Below are 17239 nucleotides of genomic sequence, written 5' to 3'. Positions count from 1 at the left end.
TTCTGCACCCTTGTCCTTGAAGGCAGGGGACTAAATAAACTCCCCCAACATCCCAGTGTCAGTGTCAACAGTTTATGTTTGAATTCTTGTCAAAGCCACCTTTGCATTGTCTGTGCGCTTATGAGCATACAATAGCACATAGATACATGTCAATAAAAATCAGCCAACGAGAAAGTAAAGGCCGGTACACTTTCTAGTTTTAACTGTGTTCACCAAATCAATGCGATTTGGAAACCAACAAAGTGTAGTGATCGCTAATAAGAAGAGCTGGACATCTTGTTAGAAATGATGTATGCCTACAGACCCCATTATCATCTCCTTTCACTGATGAGATAAAAGAAACCTTTATTAGTTCCACACATGGGAAATTTTTGGTCACGGCAGAAGTACAAGAGCAGTAAAAAATTAAGAGAAAAATAATATAATAGAATAAGATAAACAGAATAACATACTATACAAAATAGAAAGAACACTATATACAGTAGGATAAGTACTATACAAATAGAATAAAATACTTTGTTACATAGGGAAAATTGCACATCCAGGAAACAGGGTGAGAGTTACAAATGTGTATGAGATTTTTGTGTGTGGTCCTCTGCAGAGACCATGTTGTAGAGTCTAACAGCAGTAGGGAGGAAAGACCGGCAAAATCTCTCCGTCCCACATCGTGGGTGCCACAGCCTTTCACTTTTCAATCCATGGTTGTGGGTGGTGTAATAACCATATTAATATTAAAGTAAATGGATATTTTAAATTACTTTTTTTTAAATCAGCAAAGTTATTTGTACTAAGTAATGTAGTTCTTCAAATATCATGGCTTGTGAGGTAACAATGAGGGGGAAAAAAGTCAGCAATTAGAAAATGATTTTAATGACGACCAAAAGAAAGACACCTCTTTACGGTGACCCTTTATGGCTGGAAGCCCTGAATCAAAGTCAGAAGCTGAAATACACATTTAAACCATCATATTTCTGCCAATTTGTTACACTTGATTCCACTCTGAAAGCAAATGGCATGAGGAGAAAGAACATATGGCATGTCCTCTTGAGACTTCAAGGCAATATAAGACAAATAGATAGAGTATGTGCTCTGGAAAACCTCAGCTACTCTCCTATGGTTAGGATAATGTATGACTGCAACTAATCCAGCCTTCTGAGCATGGGTTCCTTCTTGATTTTGTGCCAAGATTTGATTAGAAACAGGCTTACTACATGTCTGGATCCCTTTTTCTTCCTTTCCTTTTTTTCTAACCATTTTCCTCTTTTTCTTAGTCCTTTGTCTGGTTGAAGCACTTTCACAGGCTGGATAAAAAGTTACAAGCTAAGAAAATGTTCATAGTACATTAGAGCATGCTCAAAAGATGGATCTACAGAACCTGTGAGAACACTGACTAACAACACGATCCTTTTCCGACATGCCTAGACCTTCGTCTAATAGGAGCGACACCATAATATCAACTCTAGAAACATTCTTCCTGTCTTCATGATCCTTGACTTGTCCCTTCTTGCCCCCAAGCAAGCTGGAACCAACTGCATGCAAGATTTAAGATCAGAGACCAACAACATGAGACTGCAGCTTCCGAGAAACGTGGAAACAACATTAAAGAGCCGAATTTACTCTGGATAGTTACCAGCGCTTGCGTAGATAATATTAACAGTTTTATGCATAAAGTTAAAGTTTTAGGCATAAAACTCCAACTAATGCTTCACATTTTTAAACTGTTCTCTCCATGGATAGAGATTGTGAAGTTCACCAAGTAGAATCTGTATTGAACTACCCCAGATAGGTCACTGGGCATAGAAAACATTAAAGACTTACTCACAGAGTATATTTTACAATTTATTTTTGTGGGACAAGTTACTAGGAGCAGCATCTGATTCTATTTAGTTTTGATGGTTTGCGATCAAAGGTTTTTGTTCTCAGAATATTTGCCAAATCACAATTATGTCTCTCCTCATTTGGATTCTCATTTTCTTTCTCTCTTTGTTTTTTTTTTCTCTCTCTGCAAGACAAAAGCAAATAATTCTGAATTTTCCATCAGGCTCTCCAAATCCCTCCTCCCCTAAATCCTAAAACAATGTCACTCTCTTCACCACTGGGACCCCACCCACATACCGCCTCTCTTCATTCTCTCACACTTCATTCGTTTCTCTGCTTCAGTGCAAAGCCAAACAAGCCAGCCATTAAGCTGAGTATAGCGCAGGAAGTGGGCCTTCGGGCCAGCCAGTACTGTTTACATGAAGCTTGTCAGGTTTCAGCGGCACTTTGAAGTGAGCAGCACAGGAGACTGTCTGTCACTAGGCAAAGGCCCAGCACTGCTCCACTGACTCACTCACATTCCCCCCATTCATCTGAGCGGAGAGAGGCAGGGAGGGTGGAGACATAGAGGGTGTAAAAGGGCAGAATAGAGGAGGCAGGTAGATTTATGGTTTTCCCCCCTTAGAGTCTCTGTTCTTACCTTTAATCACTCTTACCCATCTGTTATTACAACCCGTCTTTATTAAACCCTTGGTGAGGATATAAAAAAGACAAACATCAAATAAATATAACAACCCATTGGTCGTGATATAAGTCGAAAAGGTAACTCAAATTAGAATATTATCCAGAGAGGTGCAGACTAACTCACTCACTCACTAACAGTATATACTATATGCATACACTATATGCATGCCTCTAGCCAAGAGCTTCTGCTCTGAGGCACAGGGATCAGCTTTCTCTTACACATCCATCTACTTCATGACATCACTGCAGAGACGATTGAGTTTCAGCCATAAGCAGCTTGGGGGATTCCAACTTGCTACAATACACAGAGAGTCCAGAGAAGTAACAACAGCAAATGAATATTTTTCTTCCGCCTTCACCGACCGCACAAGCGGGAACATTTTCACACCTATGCAACAGCACAGGCTTGGCTTGCCAGAAGATTCCCATTAGTTTACACAACAGGCAAGAAAAAAAAGTTTCTTGTTGTTGTTCAGCACTCGAACGCAATGTTAATGTACATGTGTGAAGATGTTCCCTGCTGCATTCTTACATGGTGGCATTAGTTGCTTAGGCACAACCCCCTCCCCCCCCCTCCCCAGATGTTCAATATTTTACAATTTACTGACAGAGTAAGTGATTAACAGGCGAATTGTGTTTATACTGACAGGCTCAACGTACGTGGATTCCTTGTATTTCCCTGGGGGATAATTCTGTGTTCAATAATCACTTTAACTGTTGCCCGTCAGTCTGAGGCAACAGATGTTCAGGTGTGATACAACCCTCACCCCTTGAGAAAACAATGTGGCTGTGCTTGAATTAAAGAAAATCACACGTTAACAACAGGGTTTAATTGTTAAAACAATACTGAACACATATAAGAGCAGAAAGATGAGAAAAAAAACCTCACACAAAGCATGATGTTCCTGTCTAACCACAAGTTCAAAATTCATAGTCATGAGTTGATATCTGTAAATTCTGCAGAGACTCTGCACATGTTTTCCGTAAATTAAGGATAACAACACAATGTTCTAATCTATAATCACAAATTAACAGAAAAGAAAACGCAAAAAGAACAAAAAACAGACATGTCTTTGTCTGGGCTTGTGGCATTCATACAGTGCAAAATTACTTAGTTTGAGTACACTAGCAGATAAGGTAAAGTATTTACTTTTTAAATACAATAATATAATGTTGCGTTTTTACAAATACTATTTACAATTTTGTAAAACTGTACATGAAATGTTTTTGCAAGAGTTCAAAAAAATTCAAATCAGTCATTCAGTCTGTGTTCTATTGTCTGCTGGATCATCACTCCCCAGAGTTTATGGAGGCTTTAAGAAAGGAACCAGAGAAGGTGAGGAGAGCAATCAGCACATGGCATCCATAGCCATGATTGTTATTTGTTCACACAGTCAGGTTCAGTCTGTGTTTATCCAGCTTGTGTTTTTCTCAAAATCCAACCCTCAGTTTGGCATGCAAGTGGGACTAGAAAGCTGAGGCAAACACAAATGCTACAGCTACTCACTGTGCTACTTACCTATGACATGAGGTATAGATAATAAAACAAATAATAATCCCAGCAACACTCATGTGCTTTCACTCTACACAGTGGTCTCTCCGTGTTTGCCATTTGTCAGCCTTGTGTAAAACTTATGCCAGGAGTTCAGAGTCTTTCCAGACCAGATCCAGAAACCAGAGGTGATGCCCACTATCAGAGTCATCAGATATTTGATCATGAAGACGGTGAAGTCTGGTGTCATGTGGGGTCCAGGATGCATAGGGCAGGGAATGGCCAGGCTCCTGCAGTTGTGGCTGACCCAGCTGTGCTCCCAGTGGGGCCGAAAGGCCTGCTCATAGAAGAAGCATGCAATAACAATGGTGGCAGGTACCGTGTAGAGCACGCTGAACACCCCGATCCGTACCATTAATCGCTCCAGCTTCTCCGTCTTGGTGCCATCGTGTTTCATGATGGTGCGGATTCTGAACAGTGACACAAAGCCAGCCAGCAAGAAAGAGGTGCCGATGAAAAGATAAATGAAGAGAGGGGCCAAAACAAAGCCCCGCAGAGGATCCAGGTTGCTGAGACTCACAAAGCAGACTCCGCTGAGCACATCACCTTCAATCTGCCCAATGGCCAGGATGCTAATGGTCTTGACAGCTGGCACTGCCCAGGCTGCCAGGTGAAAATACTGAGAGTTAGCTTCAATGGCCTCGTGGCCCCATTTCATACCTGCAGCCAGGAACCAGGTGAGCGATAGAATGACCCACCATATGGAGCTGGCCATGCTGAAGAAATAGAGCATCATGAAGAGGATAGTACAGCCTTCTTTTTTGGTGCCTTGGACTATGGTCTTATAGCCATCAGGGGTGAAGCTGTCATTGCACGCCACCCTATCACCGAGGAAGAAGCCTGCTATGTAGGCAATGGAGACCATAGTGTAACAGCCAGACAAGAAGATGATGGGCCGCTCTGGGTATCTGAAGCGTTGCATGTCAACTAAATAAGTGGTTACTGTGAATAACGTAGATGCACAACAAAGCACAGACCAAACTAGAATCCATATGCGCGAGAAATGAATTTCTTTATCACTGAAAAACATTTTCCCACCGCTCCTAGATGACTCACAGGGAGCGGCACAGTCCTTCTCTTCTAAAAATTTATAATTCAAATATGGGGGAACTTTAAGAACAGACGGGCAATGGAATGGCCTTCCACGTGGGGGGATTATGGAGACATCCGACGTTCCTGGAACAGATATAACCGGAGGGACGGTGGCAGTGGAGGAGTCATTTTGGCCCACGCAGATTTGTCCATCTCCCAGCACAGGGAAGTTTTCGCAGCGCAATCGGTCCGGCCACTGAAAGCCAAACTTGTTCATAAGAGCCTCGCAGCCCTGCTTGGCCCTCTCACAAATCGATCTGCATGGAGGAATGGCCTTTTCCAAAACTGTACAAACAGGCGCATACATGGAACACAGGAAGAATTTCAACTCTGGCGAGCACTGTACCTTCACGAGCGGGTAAAACTGGTGCACTTCGAGCCCTGCGTCCTCCTGGTTGGAATGACCCACTAAATTGGGCATGATGGTTTGGTTATAAGCAATGTCCGTGCACAGAGGTATCGAAATCGGCTGACAAAATCCATGTTCCGGGACAACTATTCCGTTGTCGCCTTGATACTGTGCTGATATCAGCAGGGGCAGCAGGACCGCAAAAAAAAAAGTTTTGCAAAAACGCATCTTCCCAAGTTTAAGTATCAACTACAGCCTGATAAAGTCGCTGTAAATTTATCTAGTGAGCTCCTTCGTATTATCAGTTCTCCAGTAACAGTAAGTCTCTATAGGGGGGCAAAGTTGCTCCTCTCTTTGTTGCTTAGTCTCTGCTTAAACACTGCTGGCTGACTTTTTTCTCTTCTAAATACTCAAATTCCCTTCGGGCCAGCGTTAGTGAGAAATACGCCACAACATCCGGTACAATCTTTCAAAATAAAATCCCAATATGATTTTGAAGGAAAATACTCGAGTCTCAGATATTTTTGCTTTAATGCCTAACACCCGCACCAACACCATCATCAGTAACAATCAGCATCATAATCATAATCGTAGCTTTGGTTGAAGGTTGAAGGCAGACAATCTATGCAGTTTCAATGGCATCTGTGGCATCAGAGCCAGAGACTCTGGAGACATTTGAGTCAGGAAGTGACAGGGGGTGACTGAACACATGTATTATTATCATGGACAATCCATTTCACCTACTCCATTCTTCACTGTGGAGGCAGCAGGGCTGATTCTCTATCAGGCTTATTTGTTATTCTACATTCCCATTGTTGTCTGTGTCTATGATTTATGGGATATGTGTAATATGCTCTTTTGCACAATCTGAGTCTTATTTTAAGTTCATTTTAATTTTCTTTATTGTTATCGCTTATTGTTATACACAATTAAGACAGAAAATCAACAACAACCTTGCAGAAAATAAGAACTTCATGATGGGTACTTTTACTTCAACAACTTTAACAATACTTTAACAATGTTCTTTTTATTCTAAATTATAGTGTTTTTTTTATTTTTTTATTTTTATCTCGGACCCACATTCTTGCATGGATTAAGAGGGTTCAATATCTGACCTGAACAACCTGCACCCATGGATTACAAATTTGGGGGTTCTTTTGTCGACCAAAATCGGTTCTGTTCCGTTTAGGCCCACTAGAATGCGCATGCTCTTATTTTGAAGGAACACTTTCTTGTCTACTGGTTGCATTTTGAGACGCTTTGAAATTAACTCCACAGCTGGAGTGGTGTGGTAGAATAGACTTTACAAGCGCCCCTTAAACTAAAATGTAGATAGGAGAAGGGTTTCGTGTCACTTTCAAGTGTCCATCAGTAACTCAGTTTGTTTGTATGTACTAAGATCATAATATCTTCATTTTAAAATTAATTTAATGAACAAACTGCAGACCTAAAACTGACTACTACCACTTATATTAGAAGAAATGATTATTATAATAAAGATAGTATTTACATGTTCTGCTTAACATAGCCTATATAGCCTTTATACACAGTTTCTGTGTAAGGTGTTTTTTATGTTAGCACCTGCCATGCCACACCATGGTATAAATTATGGGGGAGGGGATGCCGCTACATGTTGCTATGCCCCTTTGTTTTCTGCTTGATGTTAATTGGAGTAAAAGTATAATCCCTCAGCCTCAGCCAATGTGCTTTCAGGTCGCGAGGGCAACATCGAACATCTCCTGGGTGGACTTGAGGACGGCACGAGAGGGATTAAGGCGATGATTGTCGAGAAAACTGTTGAAACTCCTTAAGTTCGCCTTGTTTGACTAAATGCGGGTAGGTAACTTTAAACGGTACATTTTGCTGACCAAAAAGTTAAAAAATAAAATAAAATTAGAAAAAATTTACTGGTAAAAGCGTTAGGCTAAAGCTACGGGTTAAATTAGCAAAGTCATCATCAAAGTTTGCTAGCTTGTCCAGTTACATAAACGGCTAGTTAATTTTGCTAAGTTGGCTAGCTGAAAAGTTGCCTTTTCCCGAAAAAGTAGTTTGCTAATGTATTTTCCATATCTGTCAAATGTCTTAATTTACTATGCAAATCTTTATAAAAATGTTTCGTTCTTTGTACATTGCCAGAGCTGTAACCGAGTACTGAAGAACCAAAGGGGAGTTCAGAATGGCGTTTGATGGACGTCAGAGCGCATTTGCAAATTCACTCTTCCACAGCTATCAACGTCAGGTAAGCAGGAATAAACAGTAATTTAGGCTAAGGTACTTTGCATATTTGAAATATCTCCATTTCTTAAGAGTTTATGATAGGCCAACTCACTGATGATCATTTTTTCCCCTCCATAGTTAACCATATTGGTTAACTTGGGTTATGGGACAAAGGAAAAAATGCAGTTCATCCCAAAGGCTTTTTTTTTTTTTTTTTTTTTTTTAGTTCAGATTAGAACCACACTAAGGAATGAAACAATGTTTTAATTATGATCTCTAAAGTTGTGCTTGCAATTCTTGGAAGTTTTTCTTTCTTTCTTTTTTAAGTTCCTTGTATCGCATAGAGATGTTTTAAAATTGTCAAATAAATAGGTCTACCCTGGGGTTTCTTCCCAGTTGGATGTACTTGTAAACCTTCTGTTACACATCCCAACCACCTTAACTGGGTCCTTTTGACATGCAGGAGCAGGGGATCTACTCCAGGAATTCCTTTGGACGTCTGAGCTTCTTAACTTGTCTTTTAAGTCTGAGCCCAGCCACCATATGGAAGAAACTAATTTCTTCTGTTTGTATTCATGACCTCACTTTTTTGGTCAATATCCAGATTACCTGATCCTAGGTGAAGGTTGGGATATTGATAGATTGGTAAATCAAAAGCTCTTTGTTCATTAGGCAGTCCAGTACTGCTAATGCCACACTGCTGGTCCAACTTGCACTCTGTCTTCCCATCACTTGTGGATAAGATCCCGAGATACTTGCTTCTTGAACCTTGCTTAAGGCAGTCTCTCTCCCCCAACACAGAGGGAGCATACCACCGTTTTCCAGCAGAGAACCATGGCCTCAGATTTGGAGGTGGTGATTCTCATTGCAGCCATTTCATGCTTGGCTGCAAACTGCTCCAGTGTACGCGGGAGGTCACGCTTTGACCTTGCAAAAATCCTCTGTGGTATAGTATGAGATTCCCAAAGTGAGTGACCCCCCCCCCCCCCCCCGCCGCCGCCCCCGCCTGGCTATGCTTTGAGATCCTGTTGATGAAACTCAAGAACAGGATTGGAAACGAGAGGCGACCCTCTCACTCCAACACCCACTGAAAAAGCTGCTAGGCTTTTGCCAATATATTTTAGTTCAAAAACTGGCAAATAAATTAACATTATCATTTCAAATGTAATTATTTGAAATAATTTCAATTCCGTATTTTTACAGAGTTAAAATTGTCTGTGAAAGTTTTAGCTTAAGTGTTGTAATTTGCATTAGTTTGCCTTATATGAGATTGGATTTTCTTTATTTCAGGTGGGTGTTAATGCGGGAGGTGGAAATGGCAGTACGGTAGCAATACCCTTCATTTCCATCCCCAGTGCGTCACAGCAGGAACAGGACACTGCATCCTATATGCCCTGGTCTTATTCTACTCAGGATGATCCTTATGAACTCATTAGATGTGCCCAGCCCAGCATTAAAAGCAGGTATTCACCTAAATGAAGTTGTAAGCAGTTTCATTGCTATGCAGCAATGCTTGTTCAATCAAAACGGCTATTTGTTATTTCCTAAGAATTTATTTTCTGTTACTTTAAGGAAACCCCCTGAAAATGCTGATTATGGTGGTGAGAGTGATCTACAGGGTCTAGTGTCAAATATTTTGGATGATGCAGATTCACAGGATAGCTTCTACAGTGAAGGGTATGTCATTATTGTGATGCATGTAGTAGTTTACTTCATGCTACAGTGTGCATTGTAAAACGTAATAATCAACAGAATAAGATATGTGAAAGTTTTACCTGCTTAAAATAGTTTGTGATTACTGTCACTAAAGGAATTCCTCAATTCCTCTTTTAGGACCCTACCTACATGCAATCCCATCTGGTCTCCAAAGACATTGAGTGAAGAACTGCTACAGTATTTAGAATCTGAGGCAAAACTGCAGCATAACCCTTCCTTTACTCCAAACTATGTATCTCAGGAAAGTTTCAGTAAAGCACAGCATCGGTCAGGAGACAAAGATGTTGGTGAGCTAATGCAACAGTCGAATGGCCTTGTTTCTAATCGACAGTGGCTTTTTAATGGAGAGAGCTACCTACCCCATCCCCAAAAGCTGCCACCAGGTCTACCAGTACCAAATGCTGGAAGCAGCTATACATCACAGATGCAGCAGAACAAACATGTCAACATGCCATCTTATAATAAAGGAGTCAATGGTCAGGCTTTTAATAATTTTCCTGACATCAGTGACATTTTTAGACCTCAAAGTGAAAACAACACACCCTGTTTTGAATCTTTCTATGAAGATAACTACATCCAGAACAGCATAAAGCCAAATGGTAATGGGCAGTATGTACCAGAACACATTAACCATCTGGTCAGCAGCTTTCAGTCATTAATGACACATGGGAATGATGGTGTGTATTGTGGAGACCTGGGAAACATGCATAAGCAGATAGTGGGCATGGACCATGAAGACAACGTGGCTGAACAATGGAAAATAACCAGTCCTACAATGTCAAGACAGAATTCTCCTGGAAATCAGATTCCAAAACAGCTGATGGGGGAATTGGGGACAGTGCAAAGAGAAAGAAACAGAGTGAAGAAACAAACATTCAAAAAGGATGGCTTTCAAGATCTACCCAATTTCTACCCTCAAAGCACAGAGTATGTCCAACAGCCAAAGCAATTCCCCACACTGTTAAATCCCCCAAATCAATACCCCAAAAAGATGGTGCATAGAGAGAACATAAATGTAACTACAAACCAGTATTCAAAACATCAGCTGCAGAATAAGACAAAATCTCAGGTTCAGAAAGAAAAAAGCAAAATGCAAGCAAATGGATTTCTAAGAGAGGGCTTTGCTAGGAGGCCCCAGTTCAACACTTTCATGAGAGAGGGGGAAGCACAGCTCCTTTCACAAAACCCATACTTTGACTTCCAGGAGACTGTGCAGTATAAAAGATTTGATGGTGAAAACGGCATGGTCAGTGCAGGGAATGTACAGCAGTTCATGCCCTTAATGTATCCTGTAAATGACCCCAGGAGGTACTCGGGGATCCCTGTCAAATCCAACTTCAGCTCTAGATCCACACAGCCTTATGCAAGTAGTGTTCCTGGCATGGAAGCAGATGATGTGATTCCACTTAATGAATCTGCAGCTTTCAACTCCTACCTCAGCGACATGAGGACCCACAGAAGGGACAGTACTTATCATGGAATGGCCTCAGCAATGACAACTTCAGTGTTAAGGAATCATGGAGGACCAGTGATTCAGCTTTACTTCTACCTGGATGAGTGTTATGAGCAGTGGAGGTGTTTGGAGAAGGAGAGAAAAAGGGTATGCCATCAAGTCCTGATTTTGTGTTAGAGGATATTAGGAGTAGAAGCCCTCTTCAATCTAAAGTTATAAAAAAAGTTTATTTTATAGAAATTAAGTTAATGAGGTCATTTGCTCAGCTGATGAAACATGATACAAATACAGCTTTTGTGTGTGCAATACAACTGAATTATACTAGTAAATGTATTTTTAGTCAGCTTGGGTCCAGAATAGAATAGAATAGCCTTTATTGTCATTGTACAAGGTACAACGAAATTGGAGTGCCACTCCCTTGGTGCAAAATGCAATAATAAATATAAAATATAAAAAGTACAATAAAACAACCGAATCTCTCTATTGCTAATATTTAGCATCAGCTTGAGAAAAATCTGTTTGCAGCTTATGATGTACAAAAATATTTTGTTGGTATTTATAAAAAAAAAAAAAATTCTACCCTTTAAAAATTTTTAAGGTTGTCATATTCTTGTATATTTTCTATTTTAGACAGAAGTCATCCTTACAAAAACATTTCTTGAGAAAAGAAGTCCAGCAGTGACCAACAGTAACCTGCCCAAAACTCCACCAAATCCCACAAGAGTTGACCACCTCATTGTTAATCAGATAAAAGAACAAGCAAAGGTGAGAGCCCTGAATTTAATGCTTATATACTGTCACCTACAAGGGAATTTTATCACAGCAGTTACCAGTTGTTAACAGTTACAGGCAACTCAGTTCCTACATTTTTTTTTTTTTTTTTTTTTTTTAAGCAGGGGCACTAATTAAAAATCATACATGCATATAAAATACTGCCCCAGTAAGGCAAACAGTTAATCTTAATTGTTTCCTTACATTGTATTTATAATAGATGGGTTTAAATTGTGGCCTTGGTCATTTTTTGTGGAGTGTGTCAATTGCTCAGACTACACAAACAAACAAAACCCCATAAGTGGCAAATACACTAACATGACCTAACTTATAGTAGTATACAAAAGTCTTGAGCCACCAATTTCTTTTGTTTTTCTTCCAAGCAGCCAGACTGTCTTGTAATTTTTTTAAAAAGTGGTTTTCAGCAGTATTTCTCCAGGGTTTATGAATGCCTATTAAAGTAGTCATTTACACATGCTTTCCAATCCAGTGCTTTAACATGATCATTTCTTTAGAGGAATATTTTGTTTTGTTAAGCCTTATAGCATTAATCTATGAATCATTCAAGGATAAAAAGCCCCCTAACTCTGGGGCTTTCCACATAGAGCAGACAACTTAGGAAATAACCAATTTTAAATTGTGTCTTTAGACACTTTACTAACAGCCTGTTTTTATGTCTAAATATGCATATCATATACATGCATATCTATCTATATATTGTATTTTCACCTATTGCCTATAGTCAGAGCAAAATTAAAAGAAATGAAATGTTTTAAGACCTTTGGACATTTTAACTGTAAACCTAGTCAACTTCAATATTTTTTTTTTTTTTTTTTTTTACATTTTGTATTATTTTCATGCATGATATGTCATCATTCCTTGGGATTGGTCTTTTATTATTATTTTTTTAATTGATCTTTTTGTGATGTGTTACAGGTGGCAAGTCTTCTGGAGAAAATGGAGTGTCTATGTGGTGTTCCCCTTCCAGCAAACATCCACACAGCCCTGAAAAAGAATCATATGGCCATTTGTGTCACACAGGCAAGATGTAAGGAGGAGGCTGTGAACATGACCAAGCACCAGTGGCAGAGACCTAATTTCACAAAGGACCGAGGTAATCCACGTAGTGGTAGACAATGTTGTATGCATGTTCCATGCATGTTCCATGTTGCATGTCCTAATGTGTTCTTTTTCACAGACACCTTGTTGGTGGTCGTGGCTCTGAAGGACCTAGCTGCTACCACTAGGAAGCTCTGCACAGCTCTGTGGTGTGCCCTCCAGATCACACTGCCAAAACCCATCATCATCCAGGATCATCATATTATCAAGGAAGACGCAAACAAGGAGAAGTGCCCTTCTTCATTTGAAAGATACTCTTTTAGGTTATAATTTAGCAAGCGACAAGTATGAGTTGAAGATAAAATTAAAGTCACTCCACATTGCCCTGCTTTTAAGTGTTCTATAGCTAGCAGGGTCAATGAAACAAAGGTTATTGTAGTATTACCTAACTGAAAGTCAAAACCACATTTTATCTGCAACACAAAGATCACTGCAGAGTATGAGATGAGCAATTTAAAAGTGCGATGACTTCATCATTTGGTTTCAGAGAGCTTCTTTCGTTGTGTAGGAATTGCATGAAATATTTTATCCTGCTGCATCTTAACTTAATTTCATTCAATTAGTGTCAGACGCAATCAACACAAATCTTGCACCATCACTGTTGTATTTAAAGGCACTATTTATGTAGAAGATTTCAGTCAATCTTCATTGTTTTACTTATTTATTGGAATGTAATGGAACCTCAGTTCTGGGTATTCCCAAGCAATAATTGATTCTCAAGGGCAGTAGCTTAAAATGAACATGCTAATTATTAAAATGCTTTCTGAAATATTCCAACTGATTTCAACAGCTTCAGTTTTTCATATTTAACTTTAAAATTCTACAATGGGAAAAGTTTTTATCTGCAATTTGGTGCCACTAATGTAAATTTCTAATAAAAAAAATATAGATTTTAAGTTTTAATCACACTTCCAGCTAGAAACATGGTATTAACAGACATATCGGTGGGATGTTAAACTCTGAAAACACTGAAATGTTCAAATACTTGCTGCATATCAGTGTCAATAGTTTTGGATAAATGTTCCATTTAGTATTTAACACTTTAATTATTTGTTATTAACTGTAATCATAATTCTGTTATGTGAAATGTAGTCTTAAGCGAAAATATGGTCAAGCTTTAAAGTGTAGCATCTAAAAAATTGAATGCATTAATCAATTAAAAAACATCAGTGAATTGACAGTTTGTCAGCAAGGGACCAAAACATTGAGGCATTACAAAGAATTCTCAGGAAATACATATTGTGTCATTTCTTCCCTCGTGTGCTTTGTGAATGAGCAGTGTTGTTCTATTCCTGCTATTTTAATGTTTCTGTTGGATTTTTTCTTGTTTGAAGTGGGGAAAAAAAGCAAAAATAAAGCAATTTCCTAGCTGAAAAGTGTTTTTTTTTTTTTTTTATTTATTTTAAAAGATGAACCGTAAACATTCAGAATGATGGTACATAATATATTTGAGGTCATTTACAACTGCTGTGTTCTTAAAAAAAACATTGAGTTATTACAGCAGCACATGCCTTTAATCAAAAATGTTTTGAAAAATGAAGGCATTTGCAAGATGTGGCAAAGGATAACAGGCTCAACTGTTGAGTTAAAACTATTTGGGTTTCTTCACCCCCCTTACGATTAGTTCAATTTCAGGTTCAGCAGTATAATTTCATCATTTAAGGTTAAATGTACTTTTAGCCAACTCAAAGCATACTATGTATTTGTTGGAAAAACTATATTTGGCAGACTTAAGTGAAAATTTGACTAACAAGGGATTGACCATGTTCATCATTGACATACAGCTTTGTTTTTTTTAAACATCTGTTTAACTCTGAAAACAAAAGACATTTATTTTTATTCTTAACATATAGTTTGTTATTCACACACACATGAGAAACAAACAAGGGTCTGATGTGGATGGTGTTCAGCTGAAAACGAGCCAAAGACTTTTTTTTTTTTTTAAAATATTGTAGCAAAAATCTTTTTTACAAAGTGTCCTTTCTTTTGGTTTTATCTTTTGCGTTCACCCTTCTGTGTACGCTTCTTCTCCTTCTCTTTTCTGTCCTGTTTAGCTAGTTTGTCCTTCTCTCGCTGCATCTTGTCCATTTCCTTCTTCTTTTGAGCTTCTTCGCGAGCCTGGTCCCGCTTTTGCTTTTGTCTGTTCAGCACCAGCTCCACATTGGTGTTTTTGAACAGGCCTGACACTTTGAGTAAAGGACAAGTGGAAGAAAACTAAAATCTGTACACATCATGGTTATGTATCAATTATCCATTCTTTGGGTTAGACTTGGTTACATACAATTGTAAAATATCTGCACAAAGGATACTTTTATCATTTCCAGTGATATTTCCAGTTGTTGGCTCCTCTTCTTCAGCTTCAGTGCTTTAGTCAAGGAAAGAACTGACATCTTAAGGGTTATGACTGCACTGGATGAGACAAACAGTTTCCCTCATTTCCTTTGCATGGTGAAAAATATGGATGATTGCCAAACTGACTGCAGACTTACTGTTTTTTCAATCAATAAATCAAGGATATTCCTCTTCGTCTGTTACATTAGCATATTGAGCGAGAAGGGCTTCTTTCCTTTTCTTGGACTCCTCAGACACCTCTTTCTGCTTCACCACAATCTGAGCTTGTTTTTCTATCATACTGGCAATGGCCTGGACCTCTGCTATAGAGAAGAAAGGACAAAAAATGTGCTTTTGCTATTTTAGATTTTTTTCCTCTCTCGCTGTCAGTATATAGGTTTACTAGCAGATGGAGCCATGAGGGCAATATGTCTCCACACAGCATAACACTTCCTTATGGTTATGTACATAGTCAACATTCTCATTCCAAACTCAAGCCTACATTCTGGTTTCAGTCTTGGGGGCTGCTTTTGTTAGTGTTTCCAGGAAATCTCTCCCTTGGATAGAAGTGTCACAAAGCACTCTGCTTTAAACTCAAGGCAAACGATCTTCAACTCATAGATGTAATGCTTCTGTAAGTTTAACCAGTATTAAAGACAGCCTAAGTAGCAAGCTGTCTTTTCCCTTTTCAGTCTGGATTTAAATAAACTGATGAATCTGCCATCCTTTGATGAATTTATTCTTGTGTTCTTTGTAGAGAAGATATACAACTTTGATCGCAGACTACAGGCTTACCTGTGATTCCTAGATTTTTTAAAAGCAGAGTTGAAGGTAATGCCTTAAGCTTTCAGGTCCCTCTTCTGTGGAACTACCTCATAGTTTAGATCTGGGAGACAGACACCCTCTCTACTTTTAAGAGTAGGCTTAAAATGTTGAAAAGGTTATATTTAAGGCTGGATCAGGTGACCCTGAACCATCCCTTAGTTAGGCTTCATTAAGCTTGGCTTGCTGGGGGGCTTCCTATGATGTACTGAGTGTTTCTTAACTCACCTCTTTTCACCCTGTGTGCTTAAACACCACTATTGCATTTTAATCATTAGTAATTATTAAACACTGACTCGCTCCCATGCTTTGGCTTTTGTCCTGTTTGCTTTCCCCTTACTCCCAACTGAGTAACTCTGAGTCAAGGACAATAAATATGGTATCGGGAATGAATCAGTCATACAATACCATCATCAGCATCCTTTTTGGCTGCAGATTTGCTGCAACACTCTTCCCACTGCTTTATGATCTGTTTACAGACATCTTCCACTGTGTTCTCCTCCTGTACACAAATGACAGCGAATTCAAGCAAGTCACACAGAAGTAACAACTCGAATTCTGACCTCACTACATAAAACATATTTTTTTCAGGAGCAGTGATAAGACAAGAAGTTTAGATACGTTATTTTATCAATATATATATATATATATATAAACTGCACTAGGTGATTTACTGTATTTTTTCTGAGCCGCAAACGTAAAAACGTCTCGGAAAATGTAGAAAAGCCTTTATTTGTTACGTGGTGCGCATCATTGCGGCTTAAGACCACATTCATCTAAAACCTGGCGATTTCTTAGTGGGGTTTGGCGAAACAATTTGACCTATATTACTACTGGATCTTAGCTAAAGAAACTTAATAGCATCTACGGTCGATCATTAGTGCCACATATAGAGGCTGACATCAGCACTGTCACTTGGTAAGCTACCAGGAGACCGACAAGACGGACAGCAACAGACGAGAAAACACAGCCTTGTTGGGAGAACCGAACATGCGCTTCGAATATTCACCAAAAATGCAGATAAAATTCCTTGAAGCGCATCTTCTTTCTCCTCGTCGGTCTCCTCCTCTTGCAGAATCCCTAAAATGTACGCCCCATACACCTCACGATCCACTTCTAACAAGTCCAGTCGATCATTTAGCCAGCTTTCAAACTCCCCGGCGTCTGTCAAGGGCGCAGCCATCTTGGCCCCTTTGGGTCCTACGATGCAGCTCGGCTGTCCGTTGTCATTGCCTGCGAAAAAGAAAAAGTTTAAAAGGTGTTTGACAATTCAGCATTTCAATACAAAGGACAGAAAAAGCGCGACCAAGGTAAT

At 39.3% G+C, this 17239-nt stretch overlaps 3 protein-coding genes and 1 long non-coding RNA gene across 8 annotated transcripts in view; 2 read left to right on the top strand and 2 right to left on the bottom strand.

The window, feature by feature from the left end:
- Positions 1-405: 405 nt before the first annotated feature.
- Positions 406-5904, bottom strand: fzd2 (frizzled class receptor 2). Its single transcript, XM_085404430.1, has one exon. It carries the CDS (start codon positions 5721-5723, stop codon positions 4086-4088), a length of 1638 nt encoding a protein of 545 aa, XP_085260556.1. The 5' UTR covers positions 5724-5904; the 3' UTR covers positions 406-4085.
- A 1208-nt stretch (positions 5905-7112) lies between these two features.
- Positions 7113-14136, top strand: meioc (meiosis specific with coiled-coil domain). The gene is made up of 8 exons (XM_085404426.1): positions 7113-7331; positions 7632-7734; positions 9003-9175; positions 9285-9389; positions 9546-11028; positions 11512-11646; positions 12589-12766; positions 12851-14136. The coding sequence occupies exons 2-8, from the start codon at positions 7672-7674 to the stop codon at positions 13039-13041; spliced, it is 2328 nt and encodes a 775-aa protein (XP_085260552.1). The 5' UTR covers positions 7113-7331; positions 7632-7671; the 3' UTR covers positions 13042-14136.
- Positions 14137-14395: 259 nt separating this feature from the next.
- Positions 14396-17134, bottom strand: ccdc43 (coiled-coil domain containing 43). 2 transcript variants are annotated; one of them, XM_085404427.1, is made up of 5 exons: positions 16934-17134; positions 16333-16426; positions 15290-15425; positions 15081-15133; positions 14396-14951 (listed from the first exon to the last, which is right to left on the bottom strand). In XM_085404427.1, exons 1-5 carry the CDS (start codon positions 17105-17107, stop codon positions 14764-14766), a joined length of 645 nt encoding a protein of 214 aa, XP_085260553.1. In that variant the 5' UTR covers positions 17108-17134; the 3' UTR covers positions 14396-14763. The 2 variants fall into 2 exon arrangements, with proteins under 2 accessions (XP_085260553.1, XP_085260554.1); XM_085404428.1 differs by having other exon boundaries at positions 15290-15422.
- The window catches only part of LOC146671982 (uncharacterized), a 56364-nt gene continuing 56255 nt past the window's right edge, over positions 17131-17239 (top strand). For all 4 annotated transcript variants that reach the window (XR_014911522.1, XR_014911523.1, XR_014911521.1 and 1 more), the window contains exon 1: positions 17131-17234. This is a non-coding gene — a long non-coding RNA (uncharacterized LOC146671982). The remainder of the gene's footprint in view (positions 17235-17239) is intronic.

Source organism: Rhamphochromis longiceps, linkage group LG4, assembly GCF_057381845.1.
Source record: "Rhamphochromis longiceps isolate RC_006_pf linkage group LG4, R_longiceps_female_GT1.1, whole genome shotgun sequence".
Taxonomy (NCBI): domain Eukaryota; kingdom Metazoa; phylum Chordata; class Actinopteri; order Cichliformes; family Cichlidae; genus Rhamphochromis; species Rhamphochromis longiceps.
The sequence above is the reverse complement of the archived record's forward strand: the minus strand, read 5'-3'. Positions and strand labels throughout refer to the sequence as shown.